Raw genomic sequence first — 27834 nt, 5'->3', positions numbered from 1 at the left:
ACCACTAAGGAGACGATTAAATGAGGTAATTCATATAGGATGTGCTTAGTACAGGACCAGATTCACAGTAAGCGTTAAGTAAGTGGTAATAACTGCTTATTGTTTTTATTTGATCAATAGATGGCAGCTCCCAGGATGAACACAACGCACAGTCCAGGGAACTGAAGGTGTTTTTGCTGTCTGGCATTTATTGAAGTTGTTCTTTTTGCCTAGAATATAATTAGCCTACCCAGGTCTGATCTTGTTTCATGATGTTTAGAAATGTTACAGGTCTATCTTTTGTGCCTGCAATCCCTACCCAGCCGCCCTTGCTGCCTATGATATTACACTCTTTAACGAGAAGGATATTTTCATGCAGTAGTGGCTCCCTTTTGCGAAAGTGCCTTGGGACCAGAGAGGTCCCTTCACGATGGTGCCCAAATGTCTGTACCTCTCTGAAGCCCTAATGGTAAATGGAGACTCCATTCACTGTTCTTTGTTTCCCTTGTATTTTAGATGCCTCATCTCTTTTAATTTCATAATGACTCTTTGAGAAAGACATTATTCTCCTCATTTTACAGATGAGGAAATGGTGTCAGAGAGGCTAAGCGCCACAGAAAGGTAAAAGATGGAGCCAGGTTCAGGACGTAGGTCTGTCTGGCTGACCCTAAGTTGTATGCGCCTAAGCTCTCGGCTCTTCTTTCTTCTCTCACGGCCTCCAGCCACATGCCATCTCCGCCATCTCCACTCCCACGTCCCATTTTCCCTCTCTCCTGCCAGCGTGCAATGGACCACCTATTCCAGTAATTCTTTCCCATATACCGTCTCCTATTGATCAAGTCTCCGAGGAGGAGACACAAAGGACATCAGGTTGGGACCCTGTCTCTGTGCTGTTTCTAATCACTTACAAGATTGTAAGTTCCTAGGGGTACGAGGAGGGAGGGAATCAAATGTCATGTCCTTTGTAGCCCTCAAGGAACACGGCACAGACTGGCACGTGTCAGGGGCCTGAGGCAGTGCAAGACCTTTGAAGTCCCCATAAATAAAGGAGTGCAAGTTTCTCAGGGGTCTGTAGTAAGTTGAGAAATGTTCTCAGTTTCCCTGGCTTGCCCTCAGTGCCTAAGATCTCTTGCTCTTTAATGAAAAGGGTACTGAGGTCCCCTTTTGTGAACGTGCCTTGGAACAAGGGATAGCCCTACCCTGAAGAACTCCTTAGTGGATCCTGCTTCCAGCGTCCCATATGCGATTTCCGTCTGCTTCGCTAGGTCCTCGGCACTCTCGATGGGTGACACCATCCTCTCCACGGTCAGGAAAGCAGCCAGGTTGGCTGTGTATGAGGAGATGATGATTAAGGTGAAGAACCACCAGACACCACCAACAATGCGTCCGGACAGAGACCTGAAGGCCAAAGGGAAGAGGGTCAGAAGCACAGACGTCAATTCCAGGAGGCTGTGAGGAGGGGTGAGGGCTACCCTGAGCCCTGTCAGCAGAGCTGTCACGCCCTATTGCACCCTTCTCCTCCCTCAGCAAGACGGGAGAATTCAATGTCAGAGATTCTCCTCTGCAGTTTTTTCCTTATCATGAATAAGGACCTGTGGGGTTGCTGTCCTTTAGGGGTGATAAAGCCCTACAGGCACATATTCACACTCACTTTCACACACACACACACACACACACCAGCAAAGGCACAGATATGTCAGCACTTGCCCCCCAAATCACAAACATATGGAAACACCGTGTTCAATGCAGTTACATATACACCGAGTATTTGTGCCTACAAATACGAATGCAAAGGCATGTGTACTCCTAATGCACATATTTGATCATGTTCAGAAATGTTTTCAGACTGCCTTCTCATTTCGGCAAAGGCTGCCGAAATGACGGACTAGGAAAAGGGAAGGGAGGACATACTGGAAATAATATGAGGATGGCAGCACTGCAGCCACTTTGGGGAATGTCACCACTGTGTGCACCCACTGTCACAGGAAAAGAGAATGTGGCGGAAATAAAAGGCAAAGGATATTTTGTTCAGAATACAGAATTGTACACCTGAAATCTATGTAATTTTACTAACAATTGTCACCCCAATAAATTTTTAAAAAAAAGAATCAAATGGCCAATATGACAATGATACATGAAGTGAGAAATTTGTCCTTAACCTTCTTAAGAGTCCTATTCTCCACTCATATGCTCAAAACCATGAAGAGAAGCATGACCAGTCAAGAGTTCCACTGTGATCTTTTGGATTTGGTAACAAGATTTCCAAAAGACATTACACATGATTTTGATGTCGTATGGGGTGGTTTATGTGGTGGACAGAGAGGACATCAAATTATATTAAATCCTGTAGTGATAAAGTTATTTGCATTCTCTTTCTCTTTCCATCCGGCTCAATTTATTAAAGAAGTGCCATCCTGGAGCTGCTGTACTTTTAAGCCCTTTCCAACATGTGCTCTGATAGCTTCTAGCTCAGAGCCTTCAATAGGTGACAGTGCTTAACAAGAACCTAATACGTAACAACCAGAGAAATCACCAACGCAACCCAGGACTTTTACAGATAAAGAAACTCCAGCGTCCCAAAGCACAGGGCCTGCAGGCTTGCTTGCTTGTTCTACACTGTTTCAAAACCTTGTTTGACCCTCTCTGTATTATTCCCATGTTCCTGTGTGCTGCACTGTGTTTCAGTTTCTTGGAGACTTCCTTTCCACTTTAGGCACATAGTACTCCAAGAAATCCCACGAATACTCATTATTACTTGCTATATGGACAATAATGTTCCCAGATGCTCACATGAAGAGGGAAGGAAGAGGAGACTTGTTCAAAGGAATGAGACCAGGAGAGTGGAGGAAAGCTCTGTCCTATGAGGACGAGCTCAGGAAGTGGGGACATTTGATCAGGAGAAAAGACTGGAAGAGATGTGTTCAGTGAAGGAGAGATGTGGTCATCGATGTGAGCCTTGTACCATGTGACCCGATTTAGGAGCATGTGGCAGAAGTTCCAGGAAACACTAAATACAAGGGAGATGATTTGAAGGGCAGGGTAGTGCAACAATGGCTGTCCTGGGGGGAGAGTGGGTTCCCCATTTCTGAAGATGTTCAAGTGGTAAGCCATTTACAGAGATGTTGCACTTGGTGCCTACTCTTGGTCCTCCAGGGTACCAAGTGCTGGGGACCCAAATCTAAGGAAGACAGAGGAGGGGTCAGGCATCGCGAAGGGCCGGAGACCAGCCGCTTCCTCTCACTCCTGCCAACTCCGAGATGCTGTGATTTGAAACCACAGGTGGAACAGGATGCACGGCTTCCACTGGATAATCAAGCACAGTGTAATACAGAGGCAGCGCCACTGCTCTGACTCCCCAAGATTAGTACGCAGTTGGACACAAAAATCCCATCAGCCTTTGTCCATTCCAGTGCTCTTTTCACCTTAGCACGTGGCAAATGCAAGTGTGCAGGCCCGTGTGAAGCTGCTGCTCCTCTGCCCCCAATTCTGGACGACCCCAGTAGGGTCTGACCTGGACTTCATGCCTCTCTTCCCATGCCTCTGCCTGGGGAGTCAGTCCTCCACGAGGCTGCCTGAGCGATCTTTTTAAAAACATTAATTGTGTCATGTTGCTCCCCGGCTTAAAACCCGTCAAAGCCCTCCTCTTACACATGGAATAAAATGCTAACTCCTTGGTGACTCCTAAGGCCCTGTGTGGTCTGGCCCTGGCTTGCTCTCCAGTGTCATCCCGTCATATGCTTTCTGTTCTCTGGTTACGGATGGCTTTGTCTGGTCCTTCAAACTTAAAAGGCTCTCCCGCTTTCCACGTGCTGCTGTTACCCCCATCGATGCGTCGGTCCTGTTCATCTGTCATGCCTCATTCTAGCCATCAGTTTTTCACCATTCAAATGTTAAGGCTCTCAGAGCTCCATGCGGCTCCCATTGCAGTCGAAATCTGACATCTCCTTTGTGTGATTGTTTGACTGTCTGCTGTTCCCCTAGACCATAAACTCCATGGGAGTAAAGGAACCTTCTAGTTCTTTTGGGCAGTGTTATATCTCCAGCATGGAGCTCATAGTAGGCCTCAATAATAAGTGAGTGCACGAATGCTGCCACTTTCGTCACCTGGTGGCTCTGCTCACATTGAATCCTAGAGACCAGGAATAGTTTTCAGGGTCAGAAGAATCCAAACCTGCTTATGGCCCAGGATTTCTGGAGTAGTAGCCTTGAACCAATTGTTCAGGATGGCTACCCCCTCCTCCAGTGTTACTGAACTGAGAGACCCAGCTGAGGCATCCCAAGCGGGAGATCCTCTAGTGAAGCTGAAGGGCCTCCCAGGAACGTTTCTAGGCCTCCAGCTCCTCCTTCCCTGTTCTCCTTTAATTAACATGCATGTGCTGGGTGTTGAGAGCACTCACCCTGAATGTTATTCCCCACATCCCCACCTACTTAACGCAAAGACCCAAGAAAGAGTCTGTTGCTTAACAGCCAGCAAGTGTCATCTGTGGAATAACTGGAGGGCGGGGGGAAGAGACTCTTCAAAATGCGACATGATTCTGCTGCGTCATTTGCATGTGATCCACAGGACGGGAACTTGAGTGTGAGGCAGTCCCCCACCTTCAGTTCAGACCTGGTACAGGCAAAGCTGGGCCTTGATCGAAGAACTGCATTCTCCCAGCTCCACACCGGAGGCAGGGAGCTGGAGTTATTAGAGCCAAGGCTGAAGAGGAGCATTTGCGTTTTCACTAACCAGCCCCATGACCTTGGCAAGTAGCCTGCGCAGCTGGGTCTCAGTATTCTTCCCCTATAAAATGGGTGAGACGAACTCAACTTCATGGTAAGAAGTCAGAACTTTCAGAACTAGAAAGACTCTTAGTCCATTCTTTTCCTTTAACTGATACAAGCTACAGGAATGTAAATGGTACAGGGGAAAGCCCTCTGAAAAGTGCTATTGAAATCTGAGACATTATTTTTCTGATGATGATGCTTCTCCCAGCGAACCACAGGGCGAAGCAGTACTCTTCTTAGTAGGGAAAGGACAGCTGTGATCTGAACACCTTGGAGACCTGCCTAGTCACCTGAATTTTATTAGTCTCGTAACTTGGCATAGCCACTTCCCAAATTCCCTAGGTAATTGAGGAATCTCTTATGTTTCTCCAGAACTGGCCACAACTCAGGATGCTTGTCGGACGCATTACTTGAATTTCATGCATAGCCCTGTGGATGGAAAAGGAATGAATATCTGTATCTTGCAGATGAAAAAACTGCAGTTAAGAGATGTAAAGTAACTCACAGTGAGGCAGTGGCAGAGCCGGGACAAGCAACCAGGACTTGATACTTCCTGTTCATCACTGTAGCAACTACAGAAAACTTCCTTTTTCACCAAATTCTGATTCATTTATAGATGGGCTTGGGCTTCCTCTACCCGCGATGCCTCTGTGATGTTGGATCACAGACAACACTCACTTCTTGTAAAGCTCCGTGGATCCTTTGGGATCCCCAGAAAGCAGTCTCACTTCCAATGTCTTCAAAGCATTGGAAATCTATTTGTGTTTGTTTTCTAGAGCTGTATAACAAATCACCACAAACTTAGTGGCTTCTAACAGTGCTCATTTATTATCTCACAGTTCTGTGAGGTCAGAAGTCTGGGTTAGGGGGTCTAGATTCTCTGCTCAGGGTCTCACCAGGTTAAAATCAAGGTGTTGGTTGGTGCTGTTCCCATCTGGAACTCAGAGTGCTCTCTCAACAGCTCACTGGTTGTTTGCCGAACTCATCTTGTGGTTGTGGGACTGAAGTCATCATTTCCTTGCCGGCTGTCTGCCAGGGGCTGCTCTCAGCTTCTACGGGCTGCCTGCATGCTCCTGCATCTTCAAACCAGCAATAGTGTGGCAAATCCCTCTCGTTCTTTGAATCTCTTTGACTTTTAGTAGCTGGAGAAAACTCTCTGCTTTTCAAGGGCTCATCGCTGGGCAGGCCCACTCCATCAATCTTAATCTCTGTCAATTTTAAAGTCATCTGATTTGGGATTTTAATTACATCTGTAAATCTTCACAGCAGTACCTAGGTTAGTGTTTGAATAACTACGAGATGGGCTCTTTAGAATCCTTTGTACCATACTATGTCTTCATTCATTTTACAAGCATTTCTTATATGGCAGGCACTGCTGGGCATTTGGGAGATAAAAGTGATACACCACAGTCTCTCCCTTCCATGGAGAAGATGAGAAGTATAGCCTAGTGAGCAAAACATTAGCTTTGCAGTCAGACACGCTGATTCTTTGTGCTTAGCACAGTGTTTGGCGCAGAGTAAGCCCTCGGCAGAGCCATTGCCAGCGTCTTATATAAATATCATCAATGGTAATTAGAGTACTGTCTTAATTATGTGACAAGTAAGAAAGCAGCACTAAAGGAAAACAAAAGGGCTTGTTAATTACTCTGTTGGCAGAGGTCAGGGAAAGTTACCAGAGAGGACAAACTTGTGCTAGGTTTTGAAGTATGAGAAGGAGATTGCCACGCTGAACAGGTGCAGGGATGGGAGAAGGCGCAGTAGATAGATATAAAAAAGGAGGAGGTGGTGGGCTACCATTTTCTCTATACACTTCCCCACGTTTGCCAACAGAACACTGAAAACCCTTTTGTTTTCCCATCACACCCCCGTCATTCTGCTATTATAGTTCCAACCACGCTGCAAAACAACCATGATTTGTTCAAGAGGTTACTATGATTATTACTTATGGTACTTAATGATTAACAAAGATGATGATGGGTTGAACTAAAGCAGAACCCATAGAAATTGGAGGGGAAGGCTGACTAAAGAGATGACAAGATCAAACTGATAGGATTTGGTGATTCACGGGAGCAAGGGCTATGAAGGGGAAAATGCTCCGATGACAGCTCACGTCCACTGGACGAATATATTCTGACATGGACTTGGGAGTTAGATGGTGACCGCAAGCTGTCTCTTCTTGCAAACGACGTTTTTTTCCTTTTGTTAACACGATACTAACTGTATCATTAAATGCATACTTGATGCTAGTGGAAGATCATGAGGATCTGATTGGATCATTCTCTGGGTTCTGATAGTTAGGCATTTCCTGCCCTGGTCACAGATTCACTCCTTTAAATGTGTATTTCTAATCTCACAGCTTGGATGTGTTGCTCTCAACCAGGGTTTGGCAAACTTTTTCTACAAAAGGCTAAGTAATAAATATTTCATGCATTACAGTCTCTGTTGTACTACTCCCCTCCCCTGATGTAGTATGAAACCAGCCACAGATGATATGCAAACACGTGCACACGGCTGTGGCCTAATAAAAGCGTAATTACAAAAACAGGTAGCAGGCTGGATTTGGCCTATGGGCCATAGTTTGCCGATTCCTGCCTTCAATCCTACTGTGCATCTCAGAGACCTTTGATTTAAGTTAACATGCAACAGTAGTCAAGAAATTTTTTAAAATCACCTATCTAGTTATTAGTATCTCCACTTAAATGCCCAGATAAAATAATGCAATGATTCATTTGATAGTTATTTTTGTCCTGTCCTTAGGAAGAAAGTAGAGGGCACTGGTCAAGAGAATGGGCGTGTGGGTCAGACAAAACAGGACGGGCATGTCACTAAGTCTGCTTGTGCTTGTTTCTTTACAAAATGCAGTAACAGTACTCGTTTCCAAGGTATTCCTAAGAATGCAAAACGATAATGCAAATAAAGCATGTAGCAGAGTGCCTGGCACAGCGGGAGCATTTCAGGATGGGGTGTGCAGACAGTGTGAGAATCAGTGATCTGGGTGGTGGTGGGAGAGCAGGTACTGTGGCCGAATGTCTCAGGAAAGCAGATACTCAGAGCTGGTGTAGGGAGTGGAAAATTATTAAATAGCACTCAACTTTTGATCCCATCAACCTCCTCTCCAGGACATCTCTGACAAGGAAGTGGGTATGGACATTCTTCTTTATTTCAAAAGCATGTCTCGTCATCCCCAAGAGGAAGAGGATGGAAGGGATACCTCCTGTGTGCCTTCATTCAGCTGAGCTCCAGGGGTCACTGAGCTCAAGTTATTCTCTTTATCATCTGCTTCCAATAGCTATTTCTAAAAAGTAATGGAAACGGGCAGGAAGGCAGACACTCAGATGGCCCAGCTCTAAATTACTGGGAGAAAAAAATTCATCTTGACTAATTGTTGAGCTGAACTATGCTCAGAGAGAGGCTCATTTTGTATCGGGCATCGAGGTTCCTAGATCAGGGTAAATAGCTCTGGCCAAATGCAACAATTCCACTGATGAGGCCACTTCATCCAAGATGCTGCGTCTCGATGGCAAATCATCTCATTTGTCACCAGCTGCAAATCACTCCACACTTCTCTCTCATGTTAATTGCCCAGCTGCCAGTCACTGTGTTCCAGCAATGCGGCAGGGGGAGAGCCCTGGACTCTTGTGACCAGTGCCCAGGGTGGGGACCTGGGGGCTGGACAACAAGCGCTAAGGAAAGCCCAGTACGTTGTAGGCTCATGTACTGTTCTAGCATTCGCAGAGCTATGTTTCAAAGAGGCATGATCTTCTATTTCTGTTTTTCCCCCCATTTAGATAGGAATGGAGTGTGGGCCCAGTTTGCAAAAGAATGGATGTAAACCAATTCATTTATATTTTAAAATTTAGTACTTTGTTTCACCCTCTAAGCCTTGGATTCCACGCCTGAAAACGGAGATAATGAATTTCATGTCATGAATTGTGAGAATTCAATGAGTAAGTCATGTCTTGTACTTGGCACAGAAACAGCAGGACTCAAGATGTCACCTGTGATGGTGATGATGACGGTGATGATGACGATGATTTCTTTTGGAAACACTCCTTTTAACTGCTGGTCCCCACACTCTCCTCAGTCTCCTCCTGCCCTGCTGGGCGATCCTTCTTAGTCTCCTTTGCTAGTTCTTCCTTTCTGCTTAATCTCACGCTCTTTTGCCCAGAACGCGGGCCTCATTCTTCTTCCCATCTACAGGCCCGAGATGACCTCCTCCAGCCCCACAACCATTACAGGTAGATGCTGATAACTCCCAAATTTAAATCGCCAATCCCTCTCCTGGACTATTAACACGTATATCTGCCCATTTCACACCTCGGACATGAAATATTCAAAACAAAATTCTTCATGAACTCCCACCGAAGAGCCCAAAATGAATGCAACGTAACTTGCTCTTCTCCACTGTCTTCCTCTCAGAAAATGGCACCACTGCCCACCTCGCTGTTCAAACCAAGCACCAGGGAGACGTTTCTGACTTGTCTCTTTCCCTCACCCTCACGTCCAGCTCATCAAATCCTATCATCCCTATAGTTCTGAAGAACATTCTAGATACTAGATATTGTATCACATTTCCTGGCTTTTTTTCCTTGTATAGCCCCTGTCTACACAATAGCCAGAGGGATTATTTTTTTTTAAATTAAAGTTTATTGGCGTGACAATTGTTACTAAAGTTTCAGGCATACAATACTGTAATACATCATCTATATATCACATTGTGGGTTCACCACCCAGAGTGAGTTCTCCTTTCATCACCATATATTTGATCCCTTTTACCCTCATACCTACCACCTCTATCCTCTACCCTCTGGTAACCAATAAACTATTGTCTGTGTCTATGACTTTTCATTTCTTCATTTGTTTGTCTTGTTCCTTTGTTGTTTTCAGTTTTATATACCACATATCAATGAAATCATATGGTTCTCGACTTTTTCAGTCTGACTTATTTCGCTTAGCATTATCATCTCAAGATCCGTCCATGTTGTGCCAAATGGCACTATTTCATTTTTTAAAAACTGTAAATAGGATCCTGTTGTTCTCCACCCCACCTAAAATCTGTCACAATTAGAAAATAAATCCAAATGCCCTGCCAAGGTCAACCTGATCCGGACCACCTCTAATCTCATCCTGTGCCACCTTTCCTGCTCTGGCTTGTTCCAGCCTCGTTAGCCTTCCTGCAACACACCAAATTCTTTCCCACATCCAGACATTTGTTGTTCGGTCTGCCTGGAACTCACCTCTCTGAAATTGTCCCAAACTTGCCTCCGTCTACCCTTCATGTCGTATTCAAACATTACCTCCTCACATACACCCCTCTAAGTATTGTCTCTGTCACCTGTAGCTCTCTCATCTTACCTTGTTCCTTTTCTTCATAGCACTTATCAAAGTCTAAAGTGATATTTGTATAATTATGTATTTATTGATTGTTTGGTCTATTCATCAATCATCTGTCCCCCTCCACTAAAATGTAAGTTCAGCGAGGGCAGGGGTCTTATCTGTGTCATTCTGCTGCAGGGATACTGCTATATCCCTGGTACCTAGCATGTTGCCTGGCACATAGTAGGTACTCAATGAACACATACTGAATAAATGACTGATTGAGGACTGAATATATATATATATATATATATATATATTCACACACACACACACTGGGGTGCTAAAAAATGTATACATATTTTAAGCGATGTTAACACTTTGGTCAGCGTTGCTCAAGCAGCAGTTCACCATAATCAGAAGTGTCTGGAGGCTGATGGTAACCACTTTGAGCACCTCTTGTCATTGCAGAAGTCAAACGTGACTTGTATTCATCTTTTGTTATCGGTATATATTAATACAGTTTTTTTTTCTTTCTTAAAATGGCACCCTGCCAAAAAAAGTGTACACATTTTAAGAAAGGCAAACTGTATTAAAATTGTAATACTTAATATATACCTTTAACAAAAGATATGCACGTTTGACTTCTGCAATTACAAAGGTGCTCAAAGTGGTTACCATCAGTGTCCAGACACTTCCGATTACAGTGAACTACTGCTTGGGCAACATTGACCAAAGTGTCCACTTGTACACATTTTTTGGCATCTATATCTATATCTATATCTGAAGCCTGATAGGAAATACCTATGAAGTTTCCTTCAAGGAAATCAATTGACTAGAATGACTGTGACCCACACAGAAGTAACTCTGATACTTGGCTGGGGTGAACAGCATGAGGACTCACTGATTAAGTGCTAAAGAAGTACAGAGGTGGGAAAAGCCATGTCCACCTAGGAAAAATCTGAAAAGGTGGCATGGAAGAGGAGCCATTTAACTGGAATATGCAGGGCAGACAGGCTTTGAACATTCTGAAATACAAAGAAAGGCATTTCCTGGAGCAGGAGCAGCCTGTGCAATGGTGTGGCAGTGGGACAAGAAGGTAAACAAATGAGAAATTCACTTTGCCCAAAACTTATTAACCACCTAGCAGCTGCTGTCTCTGAGTACCTGCTTTGAGCTGGAAACTACAGAAGGTACTTGACATCCATTTTTCTAATCCCCATCACTCTCTTCAGGCCAGGTAGGCATATCCCCTTTCGATAAGGGAGGAAACCAAGGTTCAGACAGATGAAATAAATAAGGTCACAAAACAAGTGACAGAGCTTGAATGTGAACCCCGATTCACCAAATCCCAATGGTATGACTTCACTGTGCTGAAAGTGGGTCCAGTTTAGACCGGAGCCACCACCCTCATCTCTCAAGCTTTACCTTCTCAGGTCCCCGGCACCACTTATCCACAGTTCCTAGACACAAAGAAATAATACTCAGCACCACATTCGTGTTAAAAATGGGACTTCCTCCATATGTATTTTTGGGTTTAAGTTCTTAGAAGAAGCCACTCTCTTTTTATAGCTAGCAGCTTACTGGCCAGCCCATAATACCAAAACATATGCTTGTGCTGCATCCAAAGCCTTTCCTAGAGCTCCTATAATTCTCTGATCCACCAGCTGGTTTCAGAAGTGAGCAGGCTCCAAGGGCTGGGGTCCCTGCCTCCATAGGCTGGGTGAGGGCCTGGGTGGTCATCTGTGGTCCAGCATATCTGGAAATGGAAGTCTGTACAGTTGGAGGCATATTTAAATGTAGAATGTTGTGGGCTTTTTAAAAAGAGACCCTGACCCATCAGCAAATGGCAGATAAAAGAACCATGCGTGCTTTAATTAAGCACAAAGCACACGTTAAAAGGACTATTTTACTGAAACTAACCCGTTGAAAGTCCTCCATTTGCCAGGTATTTTTTCACTCTACCCAGTTCCCCGTATGCTTAGCCACTCCCTCCCACATATTCCCAATCAAGCTAGCCGGGCAGCCCAGAGACCGTCTCTTTTCTTCACCTCCCCCAACCCAACCCCTTCCTCTCCAATCATTTCTTCAAAGAGACACTCAGCTCTTTCTGAGACACTGAAGGGAATTACTGAGTAAGAAATCAAAAGTTTTACAGACTCTGCTACAGCTGCCCCCGCCGTTTATTAACTGTGTGATTTGGGGCATGTAATTTCACATCTCTGAGCTTCAGTTACATCAATGAAATGGGGATAATAACAGGAAAAACCGAAAACCACTGTTGTGAGGATGAGGTGTACTATACTTAGCAGGTACCTGGACTAGAGGAAATGCCTGGTAGAAGCTACTCAGAAATGAAAGAGGACAGGGAAGGAAGCTTTCAGTATGCTAAGTAAATAAAGCAGGTTATAGAACAGACTATACTACATGGCCCCCTTTGAAAACTCAAGTCTGGCAGACGATAATCTGGACATATATAAACTATTACGGGAGTCAGTTAGCTGGGTGGCTGGATTATGGGCTTTTTCTACCATCTTCTATTTTTCTTTTTTTTGATTTTCTAAATGAATACCTATATTTATAATACATAGAAAACCTAGAACATAGTGGTGAAAATTACAGACTGTAGGACCGCCCAACCTGGGTTCAAATCCCAGTGTCTTCTCTTAGTGGCTGTGTAACCTTGGGAAAGTGGCCCAGTCCCTCTGAGTTTCAGGTCACTCATCTGTAAAATGGAGATAATAGCAATACCTCTTCATGTCAGCCAGTAAGTATTGTTGTTGTTCTTTCATCACTAACTTGGTGGGTGACAAAGAGTCAGGAAGAGGGAAGGAAGGGACTGATATAGGCAGGGTAGTGAAGGAAAGTCTCTCTAAGGGGGTGATATTTAAGCTGAGAGCTGAAGGTTGAGAATGATGTAGATGTGTGAAGAACCTGGAGGAACAACATTCTAGACAGAGGAAACAGGAAGTGCAGAGGTTCTGAAGCAAGAAGTGACTTCATGTGTTCAAGGTCACTGACATCCTAGGATGAGTCTGGAGAGTGAGGCAGGGACTAGATCCAGCAGCGTGTCTGGAGCCGAGCCAGGGCATGAACCCTGGCTCCAAGGGCAACCTCCTCTGAGAAGCCTGCCTGGCGGCTGCTTCCTTCCTACCACACTTCTCATTACCCTGAACGCTTCTACTTTTCCCATCAGTCCGACTCCTTGTTCTGCTCTTTTTCACTGTTACCACTACACTAAGTTATCGTTGATGGAATTTTAGATCTCTTTATAATTCCCTAGAACCTAATACAGTCTCAGTATTTGTGAGTAAATATGAAACTCTGTAAGGAGGCAATTTGTAATGCTTTTTCTTCTGAGCTATCTATACATGATATATTTCGTAAGCTAATTAATAGCAAAAACATGATTGCAGGAGGAATCACTTATTCTATGAAATAATAAAGTGATTTCAAAAACTTTAAAAGCACCCTTTTAAAGAAATGGGTATCTCAGATATAGCCAGTTCTTCTGGTCATAAAATCGTGTTCCTTCAGAATCTTTGCTATGCAAAGTGGTTGTCATAGAGAAAATTATTGCATAAAGTTAAAACAATAAAATTATCTTTTAAATATTGTAAAAGGCTGTTGCTCTCACAAGTTTAGGCAGAACAGTGAGGTAACATATGGGTGTTGTTTTAAACTAGTGAGTCTGTGGTAACTAACACAGCAATAGAAAACTAAAGTATGACTGGAAATCACTATGTCGGATTCCTTTAAACCATTGCTTATGTCTACCATTTGAGCATGGCTGCAATAAATCCCTAACCCATTGTTCTGTTCTAGCCTGGTCCTCCGCTCTTCCCCTATGTTCTCTGGATGAAGTCAGTGGTTGTGAGTAAAAAGCGCTGGTGTCAGGCTGCTTGGGATCAAAAGCCATTCTGCCAAGAGCTAGGGGTGACTTTGGACAAGTTTCCTAACCGCATTAAGCTTCAGTTTCTTCACCTACAAAATAGGAGGTGGAGGGCAGAAAATTGCCTCCCTGCCAAGACATCCATGCCTTAATCCCTAGAACTTGTGAATGCATTGCATTACATGATAAAAGAGACTTTTCAGACAGACTTCAGGTTAGGGACCTTGAAACAGGGTGATTAATCCAGGTGGACTCAATACAATCACATTGGCCCTTAAAGCTGGAAGAGAGTTACTCAAAGAGATGAGACAGAAGAAGAGCCAAGAGAGATTCAAAGTGTGAGGGATTTGGTCCTGCATTTCTGGCTTTGAAGATAGAGGAAGAGGGCCACGAACCAAGGAATGAGGAGGCTAGGAAGATCCCTTAGCTGAAAACCAGCAAGAAAACAAGGCCCTGAGTCCTATAACCACAGGAATTCAAATCTGCTAACAACCTGAATGAGTAAAATAAGGCAATAGATTTGGCCCTAGAGCTCCCAGAAAAGAATATAGCCCTGTCACCACCTTTTAGGCCAATGAGATGCATACTGAACTTTTGACCTACAGAACCACAAGATAATAAATTTGTGTTGTTTTAAGCTGCTAAGTTTTGTTATGGCAGCAATAGAAAACGAATACAGGGAATGCTCTGAAGAAAAAATCCATGCAAGTCATACAGGACAGAGACCGGCATATAGTAAGTGCCTAATCCATGATATTTTTTCTCACTACTATTTTTATTAGTCATTCACGACTCTGATCACTCTCATCTTCCCTGTTCGTTCTGTGTGCTTCCGTTTGTGTGCACCTCTTATGTTCTTTCTTCTTTATGCACGTCCTTAGATATATCCTTCCCAACTTCAAAATCCAGTTCAGATGACATCTCCAAGATTTTCCCAATGGTTTCTGTAGGGCACAGCCTCTTCCAATGCAGCACTTCTTTTGTCCCTCTGCTAGCTATTATATTTATTTGAATCCTAGTTTGTACGAAGGGTTTTCTCTCTTTATTAAATTCTTTAAGAAAATCTTTGCTTAAAACAACCAAGTATATTTGTTTCTTTCTTTTAAAAAAATTTTATTTTATTATGGCAAGAACAATTAACACGAGCTCTATCCTTTGAACAAATTAAGTGTACAATACAGCACTGTTAACTATAGCCACATTCTAGATACAGTTGTATCTAGAATTTATTCATCTTGCTTCACTGAAACTTTATGCCCATTGATCAGCAAGTCCCCACTTCCCCTTCCTTTTAGCCTCTGACAACTACTATTCTACTCTTTGATTCTATGTATTTGACTATTTTAGATACCTTCTATGGGTGGAATTCTGCAACATTTGTTCTTCTGAGACTGCCGTATTTCACTTAGCATAATGTCGTTAAGGTTCATCCATATTGTTTACATATTGCAGAATTGCCTTCTTTCTGAAGGCTAAACAATTTCCCTTATATGTATATGCCACATTTTCTGTATTTATTCTTCCATCGATATCCATCCATTTATGGTTGTCTAGGTTGTTCCATATCTTGGCTGTTGTGAACAGTGCTGCAATGAGCTTGGGGAATGCTATTATCTCTTCAAGATCCCAATTTCAATTTTTTTGGATAAACATCCAAAAGTAGGAGTGCTGGATTGCATGGTAGTTCTATTTTTAATTTTTTGAGGATCCTCCGTACTATTTTCTTTAGTGGCTGCACCATTTTGCATTCCCATAAACAGTGTACAAGGGTTCCAATTTCCCCACATCCTCACCAACACTTGTTGTCTTTTCAGGTATATTTCTTGCTCATGCCACATGTACATGGCAGGTTGTTTGCGAGCTCTTTTCTCCTCACTCTCTCTTTGGGGTCAAGACTGACAAAGCAGCTGTCATTTGGAACATCCCCCATTATGTACTGGCTCTTAAAGCTTCTTCCTAGTGACACATGTCACTTCTGTTCACATTTCATAGGCCAGATGGAATGAAATGACAGCATCCAGCACCAGTATGGAAAGGGACAAGCAATCCCACCCTGGGTACAAGAGGAAGAGAGCTAAGTATATCTGGTAGCCGGCATTCATGGCAACCACAGTTCTCACCCACAGCAATACCTTGGGAAGAAGTTCTTAACTGTAGTTCTCATTTTACAGATGAAGAGCTTGAGGCTCAGGACGGATAGTGATTGGTCACAAGTTTTATAAGTGATATGGTTGGAACTGGGACCCGACCATCCTTCCATCCTTCTTTCAACCCTGCAGCAACTCCATCAAATCCTGTTATGTGCCAGACACTGTGTGGGGATGCAGCAGAAAACAAGCTTGCCTCAGTCCCAGCCCCCCTATTTATAGTCTGCTCCTGTGCCCCGCACCTGCCTCCCTTCTCTCTCCCAGCTTCATGGGCTGCCTGTTTGTACAGCTGTCCTCCTCCACCCTGCACAACTGGATCACAATAACTGGAGGGCAGGGCTAGGATCTTCAACTTTGACCCTGCACAACCGCTGGTGTACTAGGCACTTAACAAATGTTCCTTGGATTGAACACAAAATTGAAAATGAAATTCACTGCAGATGCCAAACATTTGTTCTCTGCTTATATCGTCCTGTCCCCCTCCCACGTGTTCCCAAAAGAAGTGTATTAATAGAGATTTGCATGTGCTTTGCTGGTTTATTATAGAGAACATTAGCTATTAGTGTATATTTAAAAAAGGGATTAATAAGATCATCAACAATATACCTCATAAATCACTCTGAAAATTGCCGAAGTAATTTCTTAATCTCTCCCTTTTTTCCTTCCCGGAGCATCTACTTCTTCCAGCGACTTATACTAAATTGACAGTTCTAATTAGCAGTCATGAAAACTCAAGCTTTTAAAGCTATGGCAGATTAGAAAAGAATTTTCCAGAGATGTGATAAAACTTTTTCCCATGAGGGATGTCATGTGTATCACTGGTTGGGTGTAGGTGAGAAAGGGAAGCCTGTGGGAAGGAGGATGGAGCTGGGAACAGATTAAGAGGGGAGGATTTGTGTCTTGGGCACCTGTCTGGCCTTCAGGGACTGAGCAGATCACGTGTCATTTACTGCGTGTGTGCTCTCGACCCAGTGGAAATGTCAGGGAAGGGCCTGCATGATTTGACGTCTCACAGCTCTGGGTCCTGACGTGACCTGAAGCTGGACCCTGGCCCAGACCAGGAGCCTAGTTTGTCTTCAGTCTGCAGAGATTTAAGGAGTCACCATTGAGTCAGCTGTGAGGCTGTCACTCATTGCTAGTTATTCAACTGATATTTATCAAGTCTCTCTTGTGTGCCAGGCCTGTGCTGATGAGACTTCCTAGGCTTACCAGAGAAAGGACCATCTAAGCTGAGGCCCGAAGAATGAGCTCACCAGGGAAAGATATGTTGCAGGGAAGATTGTAATGAGCAGAGTAAAAAAAACAAGAATCAAAGATGTGGGAGTGAAAGAGATAAATGGTCCCCAGTGGAGGAACGGCAGAGGGGTACAGTAGGAGCCTTGGTGGGGCAGGTGCAGACTGGTGAGAAATGAGGCTGAGGAGGAAGGCATACAGGGTGTTGGGTTACTGGAAGAAGTCTGGGGCAGAAAGGTGACGAAGGATAGAAATTGGGGTGACATGAGCCAATAAACATTTTGTGAAAACACTCTACTGTGTAGAATAGAGAATGGCCTGGGGAATGTGGCAACCAGAATTGAGGCATGGAGATGAACGTGCAATATTGCAGGAGTCCAGATCAGATGAGATGAGTACCTGTATCAACAAGGGTGGACAAAAAGCAAACAGATTTAAGTAGATTTAGGAGGTAGACTCTCTATTTGAAGACTGACTGGATATAGACAGTGAAGGAGAGGGTTCGCTGATTTTTTGAAGGCTCCATTTTTTGAGTGACTGTTTCGTGCCAGGCATTCTTAGACGCTTACATTTATTCCTCACCGCATGTTATGAGGGAAGCAGTATTTAGCTTCATTTTATGCATGGGAAAACTGACGCTTGACAAGGTTAGGTGTCGTCCCATTAACACAAAGCTAGTCTGAGTCCTGAGTTTACCTGTAAGCCCCAGGCTGTCCTGTTTCCCTACCCTTTTCTCTCAGGTTTCTGGTTGGTCATCACAGAACAGAATGGCAACATTTTTTCTGAGATGGGGAGCACTAGGAAAAGCAGATATTCTAGTAGGATCTTTCCCACAATTGCTGTTGTAAAACCAGATACCACACAGCCCTGGACAGCCCTGATAATGACATCTCCAACCTTGTAGGAACATCCACTGTTTCCTTCTCCTGCATCCTGTTTGGATGGGGGCTCAGCCTGAGTCCCTGTCCCTCAGGCATTGTTCCTGGGGCGCTGAGTCTGACCTGTTCCTATCCCTCAGCCTGGTTGGTACCCTGGTGGGGACAGCAGCCGCTGTGTACACTCTTCCTTTAGCTTCTTAGCAGGTGACATTTAAATTAGCAATGGAAATTTTCCTGGAAATGAAAAATGGGGGAGGCCCCAGTAGGGAGAAAAATACCTGAGATAAAGGAGGAGGAGAGATAACTGGTATATTAGAGCAGTCGACTGGGGAGCAGCTGTGTTAACCATGGACAAGGTACCTACTTCATTTCAAGTCTGTTTCCCCATCGGTATGTAAAACACAAGGAAAGGGAAGAAGGCTTGCCTGCCTCATGGTTGTTGCAAAGATCAAATGCAATGATAAGTGACTGTACTTTGCACTCCTTGCCAACAAGAGGACTTAGAATTCTGATATTACAAGGTAGCATCAGAGACACAAGTGCTAGAGGTACCTTGGGGATCCTCAAGGTCGTTCTGATCACTTTACAGGCGGAGAAAACCAGACTGAGGCTCAGAGAGATTAAATGACCTTTCCCAAAGTCACCCTCAAAACTGAATGTGGGAACTAGGTCTAGAAGGCAAACCCCCGACCTCAAGCTGAGGGTTTTTTTCTACTGTATTTCTTTGGAAGGATAACATAATAATTGACCCCAGTGGGTTTTGGAATCACATCAACTGTTGTTTGACCCCCGTCTTTGCCACTTTGTTAATTGTGTGGTATTGGCCAATTTCTGTAATCTTTTTGAACCTCATTTTTTTTTTCAATTATAAAAATGAAGTATGTCAGGGTTGTTATAAAGATTAAATGTGATAACGTTTGCAGATACTGGATAAACAATGGTAGAGATTATTATTATGATTAAGTTTACATGTTACATATTTGCCATATGTCACCACCCCGTCCTCCCAATTGAAGACTGGGAGGACACTAAATTTCTCTAAATTTCAGAAGTTTCCAACCCAATACATTCCTAACCTTAATTTGGTCTCCTAACTATTTTACTGACAGAATCAGAGATAAGGCCAAAGAGAAGACCATTCACTATTGATCCCTAATACTTTTCTGAAGCCTAAATCTAACTAAAATTATCTTAGTTTAAAACCTACTCAAGAGGCTCTGTGTGTTCTAGCCTAGTTGAATATTTCATGTAAATAATTTAGGAAGGTTGGAGAGGGAGATGGAATTTGATTGATGTAGGATTAGAGAGTCCGTTCTGTTGTCTCCAGGAAATCCATATTCAGAGGTATGAAGGGATTGGGTAATTAAGAGAACTCCGAGGTGTGATGAGATCTTACTCTGGGAAATTGTACTTTACACTAGTTAAGACAATATTCAGGATGAGACTCTCTCTCAAAGTTAAAGCATCAGAAAAGACTGAAGCTCCTTTGAATCCAGGGAGATGTCATTAAAATGAGTTCTGGGTTCAGCCACCCCCAAGCCCCCAGAGATCATAGGCTTGTCCCCTCAATAAACATGAACTAGGAAGCACTATCACAATGGGTTTAACTGCGTCTTGACTATATGCAAAAGTCTCCTTCCTCTCCCCAGGTTCCCTATCCCACTTTAATCTATGTAAATTTCAATTAAAGGTTTCATTTGCTTACGGCTTCTTCTCTTGTAGAAATGACTGCAGACAGGCATAACACACCAGCATATACATATGCATTTCTGTTAAGAAGACATGGACATTTGAAGTTAGACTTTTTATAGAAAGAATTGTAGAAATAACCCTTTATATTGTAGGCTTGTTCCAGTTTACTATTATAAATACACTGACTTCCATCAGCTCATAATTCTTGCCACAGTCCAGTGTTCAATTTCATATTCTCTTCTCACTTGACCGTGTGGCAACATTTGGCATAGGTGTTTATGCCATCCTCTTTGATACACTTTCTTCACCTGGACACCAGATTCTTCTGGTTTTCTTCCTCCTTCCCTGGCTGCTCCTTTTTAGTTCCTTCTGATGGGTCTTCATGACCTCTAAATGTTCACGGGTCCAAGGTTTGGATTTCTCCTCTTCACTACCTAGACTCACCCCAAACATAACCTCTGTCTGCCAGTCCCGTGGCTTTAAATACTGTATGTTCATGATTCGTGAAACATTGAAGTCCAGCCTCGGCCTTCTCCTTCACCTCCAGACTCATGAGCCTGTTCCACATTTCCTCCTAGATGTCCAATAGAAATCTCCCACCTACCCTGTTTCAAACGGAACCCTTGCTTTCTCTCCATTCCACATCTGTTCCTGCCCAAATATCTCCCGCCTCAGTCAATCGCATCACCGTTCTTTTAGTTACTGAGACCTGACACGTGAACTCCTCTCTATCCCTCACACCCGTTTCCAATCCATCAGAAATCCCATTCATTCTACCTGCAAATATATGCTGGGTCCGACCACTTATCAACTCCACAGCTATCACCCTCCTCCGAGCCCATCATTTCTTGCCTAGGCCAATATCCTCCTAACTGGTCTCCCTTCTTTAAATCTGTAATAGTTTATTCTCCACACCACAGCTTGCAGTGTTTCTGCAAAACTATTGATACTTTGGGTTGGATAATTCTTGTGGGGAGAGGATGTCCTGTCAACTTTAAGGTGTTTAGCAGCATCCCCGGCCTGTACCCATTAGACTCCAGTAGCACCCTCTCTCCCAGTTTTGCCAAGCAAAAATGTCTCCAGACCTTGTCAAATGTCTTTTGGGGGGGGGGAGTAAAGGGAGGGGCTGCAAAATTATCCCTGATTGAGAACCACTGAGTTAGAGAGAGATCCTTTAAAAATGTAAATCAGATCAAATCAATCCCCTGCCCTGAATTTTCCAGTGGTGGTTGCCAGGGGCTGGGGAGTCAGGGATATGCAAAGTTACTAAGCAACTGGCATAAAGTTTCAGTTAAATAAGGTGAATAAACTCTAGAGATTTACTATGCAATGCCATGCCTGTGGTCAACCATAATGCACAGTACACTTAAAAATTTATTTAGTGGGGGCCGGCCCGGTGGCTCAGGCGGTTAGAGCTCCATGCTCCTAACTCCAAAGGCTGCTGGTTCGATTCCCACATGGGCCAGTGGGTTCTCAACCACAAGGTTGCCAGTTTGATTCCTGGAGTCCCCAAAGGGATGGTGGGCTTTGCCCCCTGCAGCTAGGATTGAGTACGGCACCTTGAGCTGAGCCGCCCCCCGGATGGCTCGGTTGGTTGGGGCGCAGGCTCTCAACCACAAGGTTGCCAGTTCAGTTCCTCGACTCCTGCAAGGGATGGTGGGCTGTGCCCCCTGCAACTTGAAATGGCGGCTGGACCTGGAGCTGAACTTGGAGTCCTGTTCCCCTTCCCCAATAAAATCTTTAAAAAAAAATTATTAAGTGGGTAGATCTCATGTTAAATGTTTTTATCATAATCAAATAGAACATCCAAGTTCCTGAAAATGGCTGATAAGGCATTTACTATTCCTCCTGCCTGAAACACCCTTCCCTGCCTTTTTACTTGGCTAATATCTACGCATCCTTCCAGTCTTAGCTTAAATGCAACTTCCTCTAGGAAGCCTCCCCTGGACTAACCCCTAATCTGGGTTAAGGGTCCTGCTCTGTGCCCCAGAACATCCTGCTCTTGCTCTGACATAATGCACATTACACTGCATTGTAATCGCCTGGTTACTGGACTGTGAACTCTTTGAGGGCAGGAGTTGTGCCTTACTTAGCACTGTATCTTTCTCTTGTGCATAGTTTAGGGCCCGGAATGAAGCATTTAAGTAGCTCTCTGGGGGGCTGAGCCTGGCCAGCACTAGCTAGGGTTATGGTACCCAACCTGGTGGACACCCTGGGAACAGATATAACTATGAAACTAGATACTACCAAGTCTTAGCAATTTCCCTTTTTTCAGTAGTTCCGCAGTTACTCTGGTGAAATATCAAGGACAATCTCAGCTCTTAGTTAGAGAATCCTTGGTAAGAGAATCTCCTTATTCCACAAATACTAGTCAGCATGTGCTATGAGTTGGACCCTGGGCACGATGCCCAAACATCTGCTGGTGGATAGGAAGTTCCCTGCACAGGAACGTGTTGTGGAGCTTACATTCCAGCATGGGTAATGGCCATGAGTGCATAATGACATAATCCGTTACTTAATTTCTATTGTGAACATCTGGCAAAGTGGGAGTAGAGGAGGGAAACATACAGGTAGAGAGAACTGCAAAGCAAAAATCCTGAGTTAAAAAAGGCAATGCCTGGCACATTTCAGATGCTAAAGGAGGCAAGTTTGGCTGCAGCACCGAGAGGGAGGGAGAGAGGAGAGCTCTGAATTGAGGTTGGAGAGACAGGCAGAGGTCAGAAGAGATTGGCCCCTTCACCTCCTCCGCACCTACAACCCCAGAAACTGTTTCCAGTGGCTTCTCTTTTAGGCCACATGCTCCATATATTTGCTCATTTAGAACTGTGAGCTTGCCATTATCACTTGAACTAACTTTTCCTTCCCCCACCACGGAAGTCCTGTTCATTGTTCAATGCCACGCTCAGGCCCTTGCTCCATCATGAATAGTAACTGGGGAATAGTGAACAGTTCAGCTTAAATGGGACGAAAGATGCCTTTCTAGCGAGCTCATGCCAGAATATGGCAGCTCCTGGCATTTCTAAGTGATTTATGAGTGAGGCACTATAGTGGACAGTTAAGAACACATACTTTGGAGCTAGTCAAACCTGATTTAAATCTGAGCTCCCTACTTAATTAGCTGTGGGAACTAGAAAAAACTCTTTGAATCTCAGTTGTTTGTTTTTAAAGTAAGGGTAATTATAGCTACCTCATAGGTACAGGGCTGTTACAGATTAACATAGGATTGTTAAAGATTTAAATAGATCATACATGCAAATCACTTATAATAGTGTCGTATACAGAGTAAGTGTTAAACAAATGCTATCATTAATGCTGTCATCATCATCCTTCCTCATTCTCAACTAAATTGTAAGTGCATTAAATGAGATAACGCGTAAATCCCAGCCTAATGTACATCTCATGGTAAATTATCAATAACTGCAATTTCCCCTCTTTCCTAATCTCTTTTACAAATGAGGACCATGTCTTTAACTTCTTCTGCAGGCACTTAATGAGCCCTAAATAAATATTTGTTGAATACTGAATACTCATAAATGTTGTTCTCCCTACTAATTTCTAGCACTGTGTTGAATTGCGGGAGGCTGTGTACATTGTTGCAAGCTAATAATGTTCATTGCTGGAGAATTGTTGCATATATATTTTTCAAAATCAGGATGGGGACTAGAAAGAAAATCTAGGGCCAAATTTATATAAACTGCTCTCACATAAGCAGGATCTTCACAGTTGGAAAAAGAATTGGTATGGCAACTGTTTTTCTTCTCTCATTCAACTGTAAAGAAAATACCAATGGGAATACAGGAAATAGATCTAATTTAGCTACAATTGCCCCACTAGAGTGGCTGACCCAAAGGACCCAATGATCAACGACTGCGGTAACATGAGGGATACTGAGGTGGTCACAGGACTATCAGGTCTTTGTTTACAATTTTCTATTTGCTAAGGAAGCATAACTCTTCTTGAGTCTTTAAAAGTAATTCAACTCTGCTTCAGTCTCTTGATTTCCCTTGAGAGAGGTAATCTGGCAAAGGGAAATGCTGTAAAACATTTGCCTTTTCAGGTTCTGATGGATACCTTAATACACGCATCTTCTGAGTTGAGACACTGAGACCCATGAAAATCAAGATTGGTACAACAGACGCATAGGAGACCTTTATCAAAGAGCAGATAGATTTAAATACAACACTCCCATGATGCAGTTAGACCCGAATTAACTAGCCCCAACTTGATTGTTCATATAGCTTCCTAGGAAAAGCTCTGTCACGAAGTAAAGTCTATTTCTGTTATCACTTTATTTTAATTGACATTTACAGAAAATAAATAATTTGACGTCGTATGAATAAACTCTCTGTTGTCTGCTCTTTATCAGGTTATGAAGTAGCAGTCGCTAGCCTAGTTAACACAATACAATATATGATTTCTACAGTGATTCACATGGTTTATATTAGCGGCTCAAAATTATGTTACACTATTTCACTGGTCTGACAAGTACAGTAAGCCATCTTGATGAGTTCATTCAGATTACCGGGCCCAGAGTTAGGCTAACTCACTGGGAGCTCTCCACGGTCCTGGTGGCTGCCACTGAATTCACTTTGTCTACTGACCTCAGTTCTATGGTACAGATTCTCCTGGCTTCTGCTTTAGATGATTCATCCGCTGTATAGCATGCCACATGAAGACAATCCTGCACATGTTTTTGTTTTCTTATTGGGGACCTCAGTGACACTTCTGGGCTTCCATGAATGCCATATACAGACACGGGCTGTTATGGACTGACTGCTATGCAGCAGACCTTCTAGTGGAAACTGGGATATAGAGATGAGTAAAAATTTGTTCTGCTCCTAGGGAGCTCACATTCTAGTTGAAAGAAGAGAGGAATTGTAGCATCATGACAATGTCCTAAGAGTTAATATAAATACAGGAAAAATACATGGGAGTTCTGAGGCAAGAGCTGTCCTAGCAGGTGGAGCAGAACGGATCAAGAGAGACTTCCCTGAGAAAGTGATATTTGAGGGGGTTGTGGAGAATGAGGTCACTAAACTGAGAAGGGGTGGGATGGACTTTCCAGGCAAAGGGACAGGGAAGTGAAAATTCAAAGAGGGTCCAAGAGTTTGGAATGCAACAGAACTTAAGACGTCAGAATATAGAAGAGGTAGAGATAGAAATGAGAGAGAGAGAGAGAGAGAGAGAGAGAGAGAGAGAGAGAGAGAGAGGGAGATACAGACAAGGCTAGAAAAGTGTAAGGCAGATTTGAAGGATTTTGAAGGCCACATTAATGGGCTTAGGCTTTATCCTGCTTTGTTGGGGAATAATTGATAGAGTCTGATCAAGGTGGTTAGAGGGCAGTACTTGAAGTGTGCAGAGTGGACTTTAGGGAGAGAGCCTAGAAGAAGAGAGGACTTCTCACTTGAACCTTGTCTCTAGGCACATGTGACCTCGTGACTGACAAAGCCTTCTGTGCTAGTTACCTCAGAGTCTGAGATCTAAACTGTCAAATTGCTAAAGCTAGGTCACAGTGCTCTGATGACGTGGCTGAGTCAGAGCAGTTGCAGTCTGATATAAGGGAAGAAAATGGATCATATTATTGAAATATAGGCACAATTAATCAGTTCCTCCTCCCTGCTAGCTGCCTAGAAGGTAGTCTGGGACCTTATGATCCCTTTTTAGATATCCTGGCTACTGCTTTTCTTCCCAGGCTGCCCAATGCCACCAGATTAAGCATCTCAAAAGTCAGCCCATCGTTTTCCTATTTATGAACTACTGATTTATTCTTTATTTCTTGCCTAATATTCAGTCCTTTGCCTCGTTTTAAAACCCTTTATTATTTGATAATACTTTCCTCTCTGTTTTACTTCCTATATCTCTCCATCTTCTTCATCAGCTGATGACTATTCTTATTTCTGTATTTATACCCATACCGCTAAACTTTTCTCATGTCTATCAATACAAAAACGTATTGATAAAAGCAAATCACAAGTAACATTGTGACAGTTATTCATTTACTTCTTCACTCAACATGTATTTATCAAAGCTCTGTGATAGGTGCTGGAGTTAGAGTGGTGGGCACGACAGGGAGGTCCTTCCTCTTGTGGAGCTCAGAATCAGCCTAGAGCTTTATTACTCCAGATGCAGCTTTAGCTTCACCTGGCATTTTGTTAGAAATGCAAAATCTTAAACCCCACTCCAAGCCTGCTGAATTCAAACCTCATTTTAATGAGATCCCTAGATAATTTTTATGCATAAAAAATTTCAGAAGCAGTGGCCTAGGAGATAGGTATTGAAAAAGCAAATGTAATAGCAAGTAAAGACTGCTATGATGCTAAAGGACAGGTATTTTTTTCCCCCACTGAATTAGGTAAGAAATAATGGTGGTGGTGATGGTGGTGATGGTGATGGTGGTGGTGATGGTGGTGGTGGTGATGGTGGTGGTGGTATGTGTGTGTAGAGACCCCATTTATTCTCCTTGAGACTCTCCTTCTCACTAAGCCCAGTCCTGAGACCACTGTAGGTACCTAACACAAATCTTTGCAAAAACTGATTGAATTGTTTATAGAAGTACTAAAACAAATTTGAGAGATTTAGAGGTTTCAGAAAATGATGGAATTGTTCAATTTTTGCCAAGTACAGTTTTGATTTATTGAAAACGGGTGGTTTTTTTTTTTTTCCCTGCAACAGAAAGGGGGATGTTGTTTATTTCATCCTTTTCAAAGCCATAGTATTTCACCATGGTTGACATAAAAGGGGACGGAAAATTCACAAGATGAAATGGAACCAAATTTTGCACAGAAGAGTTTTTGCTCTGTGGTTAAAAGCTAGGGATGAGTTTGCTTTTTCTGAGAGTTATTTTTATCATGTGCAGAGAGCTGCGTGATTCATGACTCAGTCAGTACCCCCAGTTTAACTGCCCAAACACATCCATGACTTAGTAATGACCTTAGAGTCAACTGGTACAAAACATGCTACCTGACAAAAACGCACATTTTTTCAGTTGTTCATCTCTTTTATAGTGTGCCAACGCAATCCACAGTTTTCTTCATACATTGAGTTGAGACTAAGAGCACCCGTGCTGTGAATGCACAACAAATTCCTTTTTGTTCCTCACTACTTTCTATCTCATTTGACATGCAATTTCTTCTTTAGGTTAATTTAAATAAAAAGAATTAATTCCTCTCTGTCTTTCTCTGGCAGTCTCTAGAGTTTTGCATGCTCCACGCGTGAATGTTAAAGGATACATTTTCTATCCAGAAGTGTCCTTAGCTTTATCCATCACTTTTAGGTGTTTTGGAACACTGTCCACAAAATCACTGACAGAGTCTCAGCTATTGATTTGTTCTAGCCTTTGAGAAAAACCACAATCACTGGTGCACCACCAGAATCATACTCTGTCACAGTTAGAAAACACTGCAGACATGATCTCATATGAGCCTCTGTGTGAAGAGAATCCCTTCTACATCATACCTCAACCCCCAATAAAATCATCCAGCCTCTGTTTCAGCAACCATGAGCAGGCTTCACCGATGTCTGGTTGCCAGTTATCGAGACTTATTATAAAGCTATACTAATTAAGAGTGATACAGGGGAAAGAACAGACGAATATGTCAACAGAACAGAATCAATTTTCTCAAACACACCCACATGCGTTTGGTGATCTGATTTATGAGACAGGGGCATGGAGTGAAGAAAAAAGATGGCCTGCTCACACAATGGTGCTAGTTGCATATGGAATATCCATGTGCATTCGTCATCATCATCATCATCACCATGACCCTCTATCGTGCACATATCTATAAAGAGTATCTTTATAACTTTGAGGTAGGCAAAGACTTCTTAAATTAAGAATGCTTGCCATAAGAAAAAAACTTGTTAAATGGACTACATTAAAACTACGTATTTCCGTTTATCGCATAACACTGCCAAAATAGTGAAAAGACAA

The 27834-nt window shown here is 43.2% G+C and overlaps 1 protein-coding gene across 4 annotated transcripts in view; it reads right to left on the bottom strand.

The window, feature by feature from the left end:
- Positions 1–27834, bottom strand: part of GRIA1 (glutamate ionotropic receptor AMPA type subunit 1) — a 287697-nt gene that overhangs the window by 46197 nt on the left and 213666 nt on the right. For all 4 annotated transcript variants that reach the window (XM_033096029.1, XM_033096031.1, XM_033096032.1 and 1 more), the window contains exon 12: positions 1179–1377. In XM_033096029.1, the coding sequence (XP_032951920.1) occupies positions 1179–1377 (199 nt within the window). The remainder of the gene's footprint in view (positions 1–1178; positions 1378–27834) is intronic.

The sequence above is a fragment of the Rhinolophus ferrumequinum genome, chromosome 24 (assembly GCF_004115265.2).
Source record: "Rhinolophus ferrumequinum isolate MPI-CBG mRhiFer1 chromosome 24, mRhiFer1_v1.p, whole genome shotgun sequence".
Taxonomy (NCBI): domain Eukaryota; kingdom Metazoa; phylum Chordata; class Mammalia; order Chiroptera; family Rhinolophidae; genus Rhinolophus; species Rhinolophus ferrumequinum.
This window is presented reverse-complemented; position numbering and strand designations above follow the sequence as displayed.